At 43.0% G+C, this 13,719-nt stretch overlaps 5 protein-coding genes across 5 annotated transcripts; 2 read left to right on the forward strand and 3 right to left on the reverse strand.

Moving 5' to 3' along the window:
- Positions 1-124: 124 nt before the first annotated feature.
- On the reverse strand, positions 125-952 carry EAE98_004011 (uncharacterized protein; the record flags this gene model as incomplete). Its single annotated transcript, XM_038951631.1, has 1 exon — positions 125-952. One exon carries the CDS (start codon positions 950-952, stop codon positions 125-127), a length of 828 nt encoding a protein of 275 aa, XP_038812104.1.
- A 441-nt stretch (positions 953-1,393) lies between these two features.
- Positions 1,394-2,809, reverse strand: EAE98_004012 (uncharacterized protein). Its single transcript, XM_038951632.1, has 3 exons — positions 2,647-2,809; positions 2,229-2,303; positions 1,394-2,160 (listed from the first exon to the last, which is right to left on the reverse strand). Exons 2-3 carry the CDS (start codon positions 2,290-2,292, stop codon positions 1,610-1,612), a joined length of 615 nt encoding a protein of 204 aa, XP_038812105.1. The 5' UTR covers positions 2,293-2,303; positions 2,647-2,809; the 3' UTR covers positions 1,394-1,609.
- Positions 2,810-4,264: 1,455 nt separating this feature from the next.
- On the forward strand, positions 4,265-5,769 carry EAE98_004013 (uncharacterized protein). Its single transcript, XM_038951633.1, has 3 exons — positions 4,265-4,522; positions 4,609-5,431; positions 5,482-5,769. The coding sequence occupies exons 1-2, from the start codon at positions 4,292-4,294 to the stop codon at positions 5,308-5,310; spliced, it is 933 nt and encodes a 310-aa protein (XP_038812106.1). The 5' UTR covers positions 4,265-4,291; the 3' UTR covers positions 5,311-5,431; positions 5,482-5,769.
- Positions 5,770-10,060: 4,291 nt separating this feature from the next.
- EAE98_004014 (uncharacterized protein) lies at positions 10,061-11,824 on the reverse strand (the record flags this gene model as incomplete). Its single annotated transcript, XM_038951634.1, has 3 exons — positions 10,061-10,476; positions 10,530-11,692; positions 11,751-11,824. 3 exons carry the CDS (start codon positions 11,822-11,824, stop codon positions 10,061-10,063), a joined length of 1,653 nt encoding a protein of 550 aa, XP_038812107.1.
- A 1,315-nt stretch (positions 11,825-13,139) lies between these two features.
- Positions 13,140-13,503, forward strand: EAE98_004015 (uncharacterized protein; the record flags this gene model as incomplete). The annotated part of the gene is made up of 2 exons (XM_038951635.1): positions 13,140-13,325; positions 13,444-13,503. 2 exons carry the CDS (start codon positions 13,140-13,142, stop codon positions 13,501-13,503), a joined length of 246 nt encoding a protein of 81 aa, XP_038812108.1.
- Positions 13,504-13,719: the final 216 nt, after the last annotated feature.

The raw sequence follows: 13,719 nt of genomic DNA on the forward strand, positions 1-13,719 counted from the left end.
AATCTTCACACCGTATAAAACGACCTATAACCAGAGTGTTCCCATTGCTCCACTCTGCACCTCTACCCAAGAAATCCCATGACAAACCCAGCCCGCACCAAATCAGCTCATTCTAACATCTCACTCAACTCATCCCCGAAGCCGAAGTTCGAATGGAACTAGAGGACGGCTCCGACCTGGATACATTCGTTGATGTAGAAGATTCCTCGGTATCTATGGCCTCCATATGTTCCATACTTCCGGTTTCTCCTTCTTTTCCTTTCCCCTTATCTTGCCCAATGCTAGTGGGGTGGGTACCATTTGATTCATGTGCAGAAGTATTGCCATGTGTATTCGAATCCGTCATATGCGTATCGATGTTCCCCTCATTACTTCCATCACTCCCATTCGAACCTACGCTTCCCTCTCTTTCACCTCCTCCATTTCTTTCATACTCACTCCAATCACTTTCACTCCCACTCCATTGCTCACTCTCCCCATCAACCAACCTCAAAACTTCCTCCACGACCAAAAAATCTCTCTCTAGCACCTCCGCCCAATTTTGCACGTTTCCCAATTCCTTCACCTTCCTCTGTCCCTCCCTAACAACTTTCTCCAATTTATCCCCCTCTTTCCCTAGCTTTCCTATCTCCTTCTTCAAATCGTTTTCCTGTTTCGTCAATGCGCTGCTATTTTGATGGAGATTTTGCGCTCGAAGTTTCAGCGCATGTTCGTGAGGCGTGAAGATATTTTGGATTGATGCATTGAGAGCAGTGCGCGCTTCAGCTATTTGACGGGTAGTTTCTGGAGAGGGAGGCAATGGTGGAAGAGAGGAGGTAGAGGGGTTGCTTTGAGCATGGGAGTGAGTAGATGTGGAGGCTGAAGCGGATACTGAGTGGGAGCGCGAATGTGAAGATGCAGAAGAGGGACCGGGAACATCGGGAAGTGGTGGTGCGAGAGAGGAGATGGGCATTATTATGTAAAGAATTGGTATATGTGAAGGATTGTCGAGATAATGCGATTGAGGATCTGATGCCGAGAATGAAGATAGGCGGTGTATTGTAATCTTACAATACCAAACAGTAGATTAGTCTCTTTATTACTTATCAGATGTCTTATTGAACGGCAAAATTATAGAGCACAACTCATATATGCAAATAAGAGAAATAATATGGATTCATTCCTGGCAGGTTAGAGAAGGCCATTGAGAGTAGAAACATCACGAGGTTGATAAGAAATGCGGGGAGGAGCATGGGCTACATGTGGTTACACAAGGGTCTTGCAGCCAATTCAGGTCCAGGTCGATCATTTTGATTTCCCCAGCTTTTTTTAATATCGAAAAGATTGTCTTGAACGATGGATACGTTTTGGTTAGTAAAATGATTTAAAATTGGATGTGGGCAAGGAAAGATGTCGATAGAATCATTGAGAATGGGTTCACACAATTCACGATTGCACCGGCATTCAAATGCTTCATTGTACGAACAAATGGCAAAGGGGGTATTCTTATTGCTTTTGAATTCATCATAGCCTATTGTAGAGAACCATTTTTCGCATGATTCCATATCAGGAACTCCATGCCATGAATCCCAATGAAATACAACCCATCCCAAATCCCATAGAAGATGATTTACTTTCTCAATTGGCGTTGGTAAAAAGCCAACTCCTCACCCTCCAAAATGTATCCATCGACACGTCCAGATTGTCCAGGTCTGGATGAGACTGCGGCGTAAAGACGACCAGCCTCGAATTGCTTCTCCAAAGCGGGGTCAACCTTTCCTGCGGCAGCGAATCTCTCGTGGTGCTTCTTCTCAACGGACTTGCTCTTCTTGGTGTCTGGCTCCTCGACAGCTTGACCGGCCTTTTGTTGACGTCTACGTCCCAAGTTTTGACCATAGTGTGCCTCGTACCATTGTCTGAATGGCGCAGCATCGACTTGAACAATGGCGGATCTGGTGAGGGTGTTGGTTCGGACCAACTCGTTGTTGGAAGGATGGAAAGCGACAACGATCACACGGACCTTGCGGGCAATACCCTCAGAGGCCCATGAGAAGTTACCGGCTTCGAGACGGAGAGCACGGAATTTGCGGTTACCACCACGGGTACGGACGAGATGAATTCTCTTGGTTCCGATACGGGTACCTGCTTCTTGTCTTCCGGCTTCGAAAGCGCGCTTCTTCCCTGTAAAAGTCTTAGTTTTCAGGTTGGAACATATATCAATCAAGATATATGGGCTATCTACTACGCACGGTAATGGGATCGCTTGGCGCCAGAGGCGGAGCGTTTATGTCTGCTGTCACGGCTGATACCCATGATTGCTAATTCTGTGGTATGAATATTATTAGCCAAAGTTGAACAGATATGTAGATGATTTCGTTCTCAATGCAAGTATTTGAAATGTCTTATCGAGAAATCGAATGCGCAACCAGCTATGCGATGGCAAAAATGCCTGAAGAGATGTGCGAAAGAAGTATTGATATGTGATATGGTGTGCAGTCGATTGGAGAAGGGCTGACTCCATCTGAATTATCCACTGTGCAATCATTCCCAATCTTTTTGTTCTTTTTTGCTCGATAGCCCTCCGTTCCCGCATATTCTGGTTTCGATTTCGTTCTCGATATTCGATCGTAATACAAATAGCAGTTGAGACGTTGGTAAAGTACTGACCTGATGGATTCGAATTACAATCGTTGTCGTCGAAGAATTTGTCGTGAGAGTTTGAAGAATTTCGAATCGAACTTTTGCAAAAATGAAAACGGTGCGAGAAGCTAGTGTGAAGGCTAAGATTAAGCGAATTTTTTCGTCTTCCAGGATGAGTATCACGTGACTATTCCTCGAGCTCCCCGGCCCCTCCATTATTTTACGACCCAACATACTCGCCTTTTTCATTCATTGAAAATGAGAACGACACCAAGTTTGATTTTATACTCAGAACTCACGATAAGCAACAATTGATGTCATAGTTAATGGCAATTCATGTGTATTATTAACATATTAGTATCCTACTCACTTCCCGGGAAATCTTTTATTGTATGATCGAGTTTACGACATTGAACCATCTGCATTACTACATAGCATACCAGATATGTTTCTAAACTTGCTAACAGATGTTAGCTGGTATACTATCCTTTTCGTGGGTCTTTATGCACCTGCTTATCCTTCCTCCATACTCATACTAAATCGTGATGATGCAAACGAACAGGCCATCCAATGGATGGAGAGACCCACCTGTATCTTTAATCCAAGTATCTGTTCAGAACGTCTTACAAGACAATCTGAGCATCAGGAGAAGGAGATGATCACTTGTTCGGTCAATCTTGGACAATTTGCCCTGGTCTAGTCTGATGACAGATATATCGCCCGTGCTTAATTCCTACGACACATGGTTTGACGATTCCAGTTTTAGAGGTCTTGATTACTAGTTGTGCATCAAATTCATAAAATGAGATTCTCTCCCTTAGAAGGATCTGACTGCTGTGGACGTTTACCCCTCCTCGATCGATCAGAGCTACGAGGGGTAAAAACAGAAGCGTTGTGCGGATCTTACTTGCTGAAGGCGTACACATAGGGAATACCCTAATCTATACAGGTGTGGAGGTGAGGAGTAGTACGACCATTGCTTGGAGAGTATGTTAGCGGGGGTTCGAGTGGCTGTTAGAGTATGGTGCAGATATAGGGCAATGAATGCGCAAGAGAAGATGCTGGTGAGTGTCTGAACAGGCAATGCTTTGTTCGAGCCGTTGAACAGCGGTTGTCTTGCTTGAGTGTGAGGATGGAAAAGACGAAAGTGTAAAGGAGATGAATGATGAGTCTGCAATTGACTTTATCCTTAGCACCATCTAAGGTTCAGTTGACTTTTTTGTCTTAAGAAATGTACGAAAAGATAGCATACAAAGGTGCTTCAATTACTTTTTTCAACACTCGATGGATGTATTGAAAATACAATACTAGGTTGTCCCATATCAATTCAATGCGATATACCGAGAATGGAATTGAGTTGCCTTTCACTCCCTTCAACCTCACTCCCGGCTTCACATTTCACTATCATCATAATCGCCGTGCTAGTCTCTGAATTACATAGAGTTCGACTTTCATTGCTTATTTCCAGATATTTTGTTGAGTTGTATCAGACTTGTTGTGTTACTACGGTATCGAGTTATTCTAATACACCCCCCTGTCTACGACAAGAGCCCCCATTGGTATCACAATGAGGGGTAAAATGGATGTAACCTCCCATCACACTTTCGCGCTCGAAAGTTAATTGACAACACTTTCATTCCATACCAAGTCTCCATAGTCACTCAATTTCAAGATGGCCGAAGTCTACAAGTTGCCTGGTCATAGAGTCGACGTCAAGCTCTGTGTCTTCGATCATGAGATTCATTGCCATTCATTGATGCTGAAGCTTGGTTCGGCTTATTTCAGAAAATTCCTCGACTCAGCAGACAAAACCCCAGCTCCTGCGAATGCAACTTTCAGTTACGAATATGTTACCATTCAAGATACCCCTGAAGATGTTCCAGGCCTTGAAGTCGCATCCAAGGTTAGTTCTCTTGATCGCTACGAGTTGAACAAATTCTCGAATTCTATATCTCACATTTGACTTAAGGCTAATGGAACCACTGCCAGGTTGAGGGCAGAGGTGATAAGCCTGTCGACACTGGATCCGATAATTGGTACATTGCTGTTAAACATATGATTGATTGTATGTACGGGAAATCCTTCACACTCGCCAGTTTCGACGATATCAACTTTTTGGCCAAGGTTGCAGATTTTTATGGTGCGCTGCCAGTCGTTTCAAGGACATTGGATACAGTGTTTTTCCGAAGCCCGAACTTCATCGAGCGAATACCCGAGAATGCTGGTTCTCTTTTGAAGATTTCCTGCCAACTCAGAAATCAAACTCTGTACAAGGAATGCATGATTCATGTTGCTGGTCGGTGGAAAAGCAACCCTTGCATACCAGAAGATGATATGGATCTTCGTATCCGAGTTCTCATTGCATATGGAAGCGTTTGCCAAAAGCTTGTCACAGCAAATCAAAATTTGATCAGATTGGTTGCAGATGAGTATATGGATAAAAAGGTCCATGAAGAGCTACGTTCTATGGCGCTCAACTATAGCTGGTCGCTAGCCCTTTACTATCGACAATTCTACGATAAACACTACAGTCAGGATATCGATCAGGTTCTGACTAAAATATTGTCTAGTAATCTAATCCTTGATCCTTCTAAGCTTGGAGCAGGCCAAGGAAAGTTCCAAAATTATTTCCTTTGCGCGGAAATCACAGACAAGGAACTCCCATGGGATAGGGAGGAAGAAGACTGGTAGAGCTTCGGATTCCAGTTGTCGCAATCGGCTGTCAAGCTTATCACTTTCATGGTTCCTGGATTTCAGTGTCAGATGAGAATTTCCAAAGCTCGGTATGGCTTGTACCACGATATTTCAATTGGTAAGTCGATTGCACCTGTTCCCTCAATCTCAACATCTAATCTTTGAAAGCCAAGATGCCTGTACCCTCAACTGATACACGCTAGTGTCTTTCTCCAACATTTTTATGCAGTAGTTCACGAATGCAGGCTAGTTACTCACATGTTGCAACGACAGGATGGAAGTGGTATCTAGGCTGATACTTTCTCATGAGATTTTTGCGAATGTAGTTTGGGGTTCTCGACAGACAATGTCTTACAATTGCAAAACAATTTCAATGATGTTACACGGCTCAAGACGGCTTCTGCTAGTGGTAGAGTGAATTAATCTCCAAGCATTATGAATTATATGTGCTTTGACTGGTATATCCGATAGAAGAAAGTATGCACTTCATTTTTGTACCGTGTTACAAGACCCTCAAACTCAACAACTTCATGATTCTACACCATATGATCGTTATCGACCCTCAAAAAGGAGATTTGACAAAGGCCAAAGTTATATCGTCCTACCAATAGACTTCACACATATACCAATTTCATCATAATACTAGTATCATAAATTATCAAGATAGCAGGTCCATCCATTGACCCTGTGAACAAAACGATACAAAATGTCTTAGGGCTCCAAATATCTATCTTTCCTCTACTTCCCGAGCCCTTTCAATCACACATCATACATTCCCCGGAGGTTCCATTTAAACCGAAAGTGGAAATTCAGATGATTGGATTTCAGATGGAGAAATGGCAAGCAAGAATTCGCCAAAATGTCGAGGGGGATGAAGTTGAGAGTTGCTGGGACGAGACTGCAGAAAATTTGGGGCGAGGCTATTGGGGGAATGGCAGAGGATTCAATGGCGCTTAAGGGGATGTATGGGACTATTGATGATATGACTGGGTTTCCAACGGGGGTTCGCGGGAAAGGAAATGGGTTTCTAGTTGATAGATTCGTGTAGAACTAGCTATTAACTTGCTTGCCTTTGAATCACAAGCATGAGCTATCCTTCGAATGAATGTACAGCATTTAACAGAACATACACGAAAAAATAACCATCGTAAGATCTCAGTCACCCCGAATTTTACAATATACACAGTCGTCCAAGACTCTGAACAATTCTTACTATGTATTGACTCATGTATAGCAATAGTCAGACCAATTAATAAAAAAGTAGCAAGAAATCAGAAATAGCACCAGCGGCGAATAATCGCGATAGCGATATCTAATTTCCTATTCCCCATAACAAAAAAATACGGAAGCACTCCCAGACTCTACGATTTCATCTGCTTATCTGGGCAAGTAACACAGGGCTTAGCCTCAAGAATAACCGAGGTGTAGCGCCTATTTCTGTACGACGTATTGATGACTTCTGTCTCATATTACACGAGATGGATGTAAAAGGCTGTGTAACTAATACGAGAAACCCACCGACCGCCTGAATATATTCTCAAGCAATGAGATATTGGTTCCTTCTGCGCTGTTTGCCCAAAACGTAATTGTATGAGCATTTTTTACGAATAGCAGCGCGGAGATAAGAGATATCTTCCGAGACTTGCTGCGACGTCGGGTGCACTTACCATTGTTGATTGGCAAATGCATAGCCCAAGTTGCCTGATAATGTCCTACCTGCTGAATATCAAGTGAATGAATTGGCCAGAGTACGAAGATGTAGGATGGTCGTCGGATCTCGATTGCCACACAACTGCCCCTGGAAAAGAAATGAGAAATGTAAGAGTCTAGAATCAGGCGCAAGGTTCTCCGCATTTCGAAATTGCTGACCTAGAAGTATAATCATAAATGCGCTCGACGCAAAATTGAAGGTCAGATTGTACCTTGGCGGGTAGCATATACTGTTGCCTGAGGGGCATGCGAACATGTTGAACAAATTCCATACTACCCTAGCCTAGAGCACTGAAACCTTAGAAATGAGATGTGTGCATAACACGGTTTACGGCAAAGATCGAGATTCCAAATGCATGTGCAGCTTTTGCTACTGTGCTAGCCGTTTTGTAGGATTACATGCATGCAGCTCAAGAATATTTCGAATCTAAGCAGCAGTTACGAGAGCTTTGCCATCGGGTCCTTCTTATCAAGACTTGCAACACTTGGAAACAGACAATACAATCTGTGAATAATACCGTGGATTATGTTTGGATGACGGCCGAAGCGTTCTCTTCATCCTTGCTGCTTGTCGATATGTTATGAAGTTACATTTGATGGGAGTGTGTGTGGTTCCATCAGGTATATTACACAACTCCTAGTGATTGAACGACGTGACCTTAGCGTATGTTTGCACACTTCTCAAGCCTAAAGACCAACATTCTATGGTAGGAAATTATCACCACATCGAATCATAAGAGCTGTTGGCGAGCAGGCCAATTCTCGGCCAACTGCAAAGTATTTTTAGATCGGTCCCGTGTCGAATCAAGGTTCATGTCCGTGACTGTCTCCTGTAGCATGTTCAACCAAACTATCGGTATCAGCGTAATCCTGACAATCATACTGTGTCATCCAATTTCATTTCGCAGCATGCCATCAACATCGAAATTTCATGTGCATCGATCACAAGATTCCAATTTGAAGATCGATGCAGCTGCTGCCTGTTGTCAGTCAGACATGGCCCCTTTTGAATGTGTACATAACGAATGAGATAACATGCAAGGGGTAAGGGGGTGAAGGAGGGGAAGAGCGGTCAATACTACCCTAGAGAAAATTCAAAAGAAGGATTCAAAAATCAAAAGCAGACGATTAAGAACTAGATGGAAGAGCACAAGGTTTCTCATCCAATTCGGAGACAAAAATGGGCGCCATTACATACACAAGAAATGATGTTTCGAGAGGGTAGTTACAAAGAGAGCACTAGCTTGTAGAAACCGTTATTTTGCTAGGAGTACCTTGAGGTGATAATTTCAAACCCAGATACATCTTCAACCGGATTCCCAGACCAATTTACCCGGAAGCGCTGAAGAAGTGGGGGCCGATTTGGCAACGTGGCCAAGGCGGGAACGAGTACGAAAATCGAAATAGTTGGACCTCTTTAACTAAAAACTCGGTACTCAATAGGTGAACCAGACTACTGGGTCCGCATTCGTGGTCTGATAGTTCCAAACTTGGACACGGAGAGCGAGGATCCACTTTATAAATACATCTGACAATTTATCCAGCAGCAATAAAGCTACCACATGAAACGATATGTTGAAAGAGGCCCTCCAAAAGGTCCACTGCTGACAATCACTTCAAAAAGCTCCACACGCAATGGAACGTGATTTTCGAGTCATCGGTGATGCCACTCGGATGTAAGGATCAGCTGCGGCGTGAACTTTCAACACACCTGCATTCCACATCCAAATGCAGCTATCGGCATGCCGATAGATTCGGGCTCGGATGTCAGCAATGTTACTGTTATTCCTAGTGGTACAGGATTTTCAAGTGTTGGTTTTTAGTAATCCCTTCAAATTTTGCTCGATTTATTCGAGGTCCTGAATTAGGGGCGGCTGGCATGATTTGACTCAGAGGATGATTGGCTGTGTTGCAATTTTTGTGTTCGTGCTACGGACTCTCATCACACCCGTTTAAATGCGTGTCGATATGATTTACTGTGGAGCTGGTCATCAACCTATCTCAGTCTGCGCGTAAGAGGCTTATGCAAACTGGTATGCCAATAAGCGAGCATCCCAATGTGAGAATGACTGCATTTGTGCTACCAATGCTAGAATTGCAGATCAGCGATTGTAAATTAAAAGAGTTAGGTTGATTTTCCAGAATTTTGGAAGGCAGGGAGATTTCTCGGTCCCGAAATAACTTATCTTTTCTGGCAACAATTTGTCATACCGAAGAGTCGGTTCATGAAGCGTCCATCTCGTGTGTGTTGGGATCTGCTATATTCAGATCTTTGTTTTCCCCCCTTGAATAGCACAAAATTTGTCGCGTCAGGCGGCAGTGTAGGCAAGTAAATCCTACAAAATGGCATACGCACACTGAAGAAAGACCACTCGTAAGCTGGCGTATCAAAATTGTTATAGGTGGGAGTTATGGCCCATGTCGATAACACCAAGGGGTGATTCTAAATTTGTGTGGAAGCTTTGGCGTCTGACTGTGCCAAGCATAAGTTTCTCTAACCCGCAAAGTTGTATGCAGAAGCGATCTTGGTCCGTGGTGGATGCCCATACCAAGCTTTAGCGACTGCTACCGACAGATCTGAGACGGGTAAGGCTAAATACCGTTTTCTTCTATAAAATTCCAACAGCTAATAACAAGTAGGCGACCGAAGCGACGCCGATAATCTTGAACATGCGGATTATATTGTTTACTGTAACTCTCCCCTCCATTTAATCCGCGAATACAATGTTTATATGTACCCCTTGCAGTATACTAAAATGAAACTTTGACGGCTTTTAGGTGGCTGATAAGATAAAAGCAGTAATGTTGGTTTGTTCTATGTGTCATGCTGACAACACCTTCCCCTTCAATCAGGAAATCGATTAAGCTATCGGAAATTGATTGACTTTACATGTAATACAGATGGGACTAATGGCAACGATTGAAAGCGAAATTACAGCTTCCCGGAGATGATTGTAAATATTTTTTTGGCATTAACATTAGTGATAGATCTGAGTAAAGACAACAGAACCATCTGATAGAAGATAATGATTAGATATTATGGCGACAAAATCGAAGGTATAACCTGGTCTAGACTCGAGCAAAAGAGCTCATCCGCTGTTTCTCCATATTGAAGTATGTCTGTCACTATCCGGTAGCCCTCAGGTAACCTCTCGTCATTCTGCCTACAAGTAACCCGAATTTCTTTATTCCATCGATCGACCTCGAAAGACTCTCCATAGTATCTTGCATTTTCACGGATCGTTCCAGATTCATCCATCCCTGGTTGTTCGAGTGCCATCTTCCATACCGCGATTCTTGCAATCACACGGCTATCCCATGCACCCTCTCGACGATGAGAAGAAAGTAGCAGCTTCAATGCTTCACCGCGTAATGCCGGCGAATTGCGGCAGTTTAATGCGACTTCGAATAATGGTATCGTGGTGCGAATATCAAAATTAAAGGATGATTTGCCTGTGAATTTAGTGAGCATATCATAAAATATCACCAAGAAAGATAAAATGTACTTCGCAACAAATGTTTTTCATAGTTAATGATATCTTGCGTGTAAGAGACGATATACTGAAACGGCTCCAGGAGCTCGTCCGTGACCGATTGCGGTTCGTTGAGACTTGTGGCAAGCTTGATAATACTGATCAATATTCGCATTCTCAATGATTCTGGTCTTAGCACTGGATGTCCAGTAACATCAGTTTTGCAATCGGACATCCATATAGACCGACGAAAGACAGTGTCCCATTGTCTCAATTGCGCTACATAATAGTCTCTCAGCTTGATGGCCGAGCGAGGAATATTTCTTCTCGGCGTGAATCTATATTTGAACATCTCTATATAGAGGTTGTTGGCTCTTGTGACAAGTATACTTCGAGTTTTGACTGCTTCCTCTATACCAGAGAAGAATTCCGGGATATAAATCTGCTCTTTTCCAAATATAGCTTGGCGATAAGAGAACTCCGATTCGAAGCCCATAGTGGAGTAGTTGACACTATCGAGACTCATCAAGATACTAACGAATCTACAGTCCAGGAGTTTTGAGGTCTCTTTTGTAAGCAATGATCGGGCACATTGCATATGAGAAGTTGCTAAATCTCGATTCCCATAGAAGCAATCAAAGTGGGCTAGTATCGTAGCGGCAATAAACAGTGTTCTTGAACGTTCAGGTGTACTTTTTGTATCTGCTATGAAGTCTCTCGTTGACTGCAATGCTTTGCCGTATTGTTTAAGAGCGAATTGTTCATGGTCTTGAATTTGTTGTGAGCTGGTAGTGTCCATCTGAAAGCTCCGCACAAGAGCAGAAATAGCGACAATTCCATGACGAATACATGGCGTGAAAAAGCTTTCCTGGAGAACGACTTCGGTCCAAAAGAATGACTCGATCGATCTGGCTGTACGACGCGTTGTGTCCGGGATCATGCAATATGGATCGGCAGAAGTCGCAGATGTAAAGTCTTGAAAGTATAGCCATTCTTGCTCATTAAGATTTAGGTAAGAGGGCTCATGATTTGGTAGAGATGGTGGTGCCGGGCGTATAGGAACTAAGCTTTGTCGAACAGTTTCTTTCTTTTTTGTTGATATTGGTGCTTGAGTAGTATAACCACGGCATCGAATCCCGGAATTTGAACATCGAAAACAAGCCGGTTTTCCTTCATCACATTTCAGTCTTCGAAATCTAAGTATATCAAATCAAAATTGTGCTCAGAATATCGTAAAGTGATGATAAAACCTACTTGCAAGTCACGCAACCCGATCTGACTTTGGGCCTAGAAGCTCTTTTTCTAATATAATCTGACATTTCGGACATTATTGATTGGTGACGTTGAATAAACAATTCATGAAACTACAAACTTTGAGAAATATGCGAGGACTGACAGGTAATATTTAAAGTTCTATGTCAATGTACCGAAGACTTCCCCTCGAATCCACCTTGAAAATGGCTGAGGTTTGCGGCTAAGGTTGCAAGGGTTGGCCGTTGACAGGGCTGGACATGGTAGGTAATAGGCAATCTTCTGGGGTCGTAACGAAAGGGCTTGCAGGATACATAATCATGCCAGGGTCATTAGCGGCGTAATACTGCATATCAGACAACAGTGAGATTAATATCAAGGTGAGGGACTAATCGGATATTTGACGAATGAGAAGACCGGCTGAATTTGCTGCATTCAAGAAGCTCTCGTCTCATCTATCTACAAACTTCTTGATTGCTCATATGGTAGTGGTTGCACTTGCATGGTTTTTTCTAAAGAAAAATACAATTGTAGTACTAGATGATTGAAAAACAATATGGACAGCGTTTACCTACAAAGACAATCCCCAAGGCATGTAGCCAACAATTCTAAGAAATAAATGTTTAAACTTCCCAACATCTTTGCCCCATGAGATATCCATGCGAATCGCAGTCTTCTAAAAGCCAACGAGAATTTGAAGGATTGTTGTAACACGCTCAAAAGCTTGCTAGACTTTGCACCAACTGGTGTACATTCTGCATCTGAACTATGCCGGTATGTGAGGCATAGGTTATCCGACCGATTTCAAATCGGCGTTGAAACCAAACTTTGACATCAAACTCTTTGCTGGGCATCAGACAATGATTTGACAGCAAGGCAAATAAGAAACAATAAGAAATAACTAGCACAGCTATGTCTATAAAAAGGGTACCCAATAAGATGCAGAGGATTCGATGATATGAGAGACTTCGTGACATTGTAATATCTGACTCTGCTTTGAAAGACACAGCCGCCTAAAGCATCTAGAACTAAGAATATCTTGAGCATTTGGGCACTTTGCCGTGTAATAGGATAATCTTTTTGGTTCTAGAAACAGAAACCAACAGTTGGAGGTCTACGAGTAAGCAATGCAATGCAATCTCGTTTGGCCAGACACGTGCCGGACTAGCTAGAGCGGGGGTTGATTGGTCCACCAGGTCCACCAGGTCACCTGTCCACCAGTCCCGAACAATTGATTACCTAATCCGAGCCAATTTTTTTCTTTGTCAATTTGTGATCCCCGCCGTCATTATCTACAACCTTATGACCCCTCTGAGAAAAATAAATCTCACACGTTAAAAAATCAAACCGGCGACTTTGCGCTTCCGAGATCATTGCAGAAGAAAAGAAAATATGGCCGAGAATATTTACGACGAAATCGAGATCGAGGATATGACTTATGATCCAGTCCTACAAATTTATCATTATCCATGTCCATGTGGCGATCGATTTGAAATCGGTATTGCTGATTTGAGAGATGGCGAAGACATTGGTGTCTGTCCAAGTTGTAGTTTGATGATCAAAGTTATTTTCGAGGTGGTAAGTTTCACTCTTTCTGACGGGAAAATTGCTCGAAGCCAATATGATGGCATACCATTACGGTTTCTCTTATGCGAAAGATGTTCTTGAACCAGATGCTAATCCTGCTGTGATGTAGGATGATTTACCAAAGCCGGAAGGAGATCAAGGTGGCCCTCAAGTGACGATTGCGACATGAGTACGTTGATGATCCGAAGCTATATACATATCATGCATCGACCCGAGAATGAAGGTTTTGCTGGAAGATAGGATAATTGAGGGTCATATGAAAGTGAGGACGGAAATTTCCAAAACATAATTCGCGCCCAACGATGAACGTCCAATCCAGCGCCATTCTGCGAAGAAACATTCCGCAAGAATAGAACCAGATTGGATCAAGCCGAGGTCACAGGGG

This window comes from Botrytis deweyae (assembly GCF_014898535.1).
Source record: "Botrytis deweyae strain B1 chromosome Unknown BDEW_007, whole genome shotgun sequence".
Taxonomy (NCBI): Eukaryota; Fungi; Ascomycota; class Leotiomycetes; order Helotiales; family Sclerotiniaceae; genus Botrytis; species Botrytis deweyae.

Coding starts and splice junctions, on each gene's coding strand:
- EAE98_004012 (XM_038951632.1), bottom strand. CDS start 2,292: ATGGGTATCAGCCGTGACAGCAGACATAAACGCTCCGCCTCTGGCGCC. Junction 2,161..2,228: donor CGCCAAGCGATCCCATTACC/GTGCGTAGTAGA, acceptor AGACTTTTACAG/GGAAGAAGCGCGCTTTCGAA.
- EAE98_004013 (XM_038951633.1), top strand. CDS start 4,292: ATGGCCGAAGTCTACAAGTTGCCTGGTCATAGAGTCGACGTCAAGCTC. Junction 4,523..4,608: donor GCCTTGAAGTCGCATCCAAG/GTTAGTTCTCTT, acceptor AACCACTGCCAG/GTTGAGGGCAGAGGTGATAA.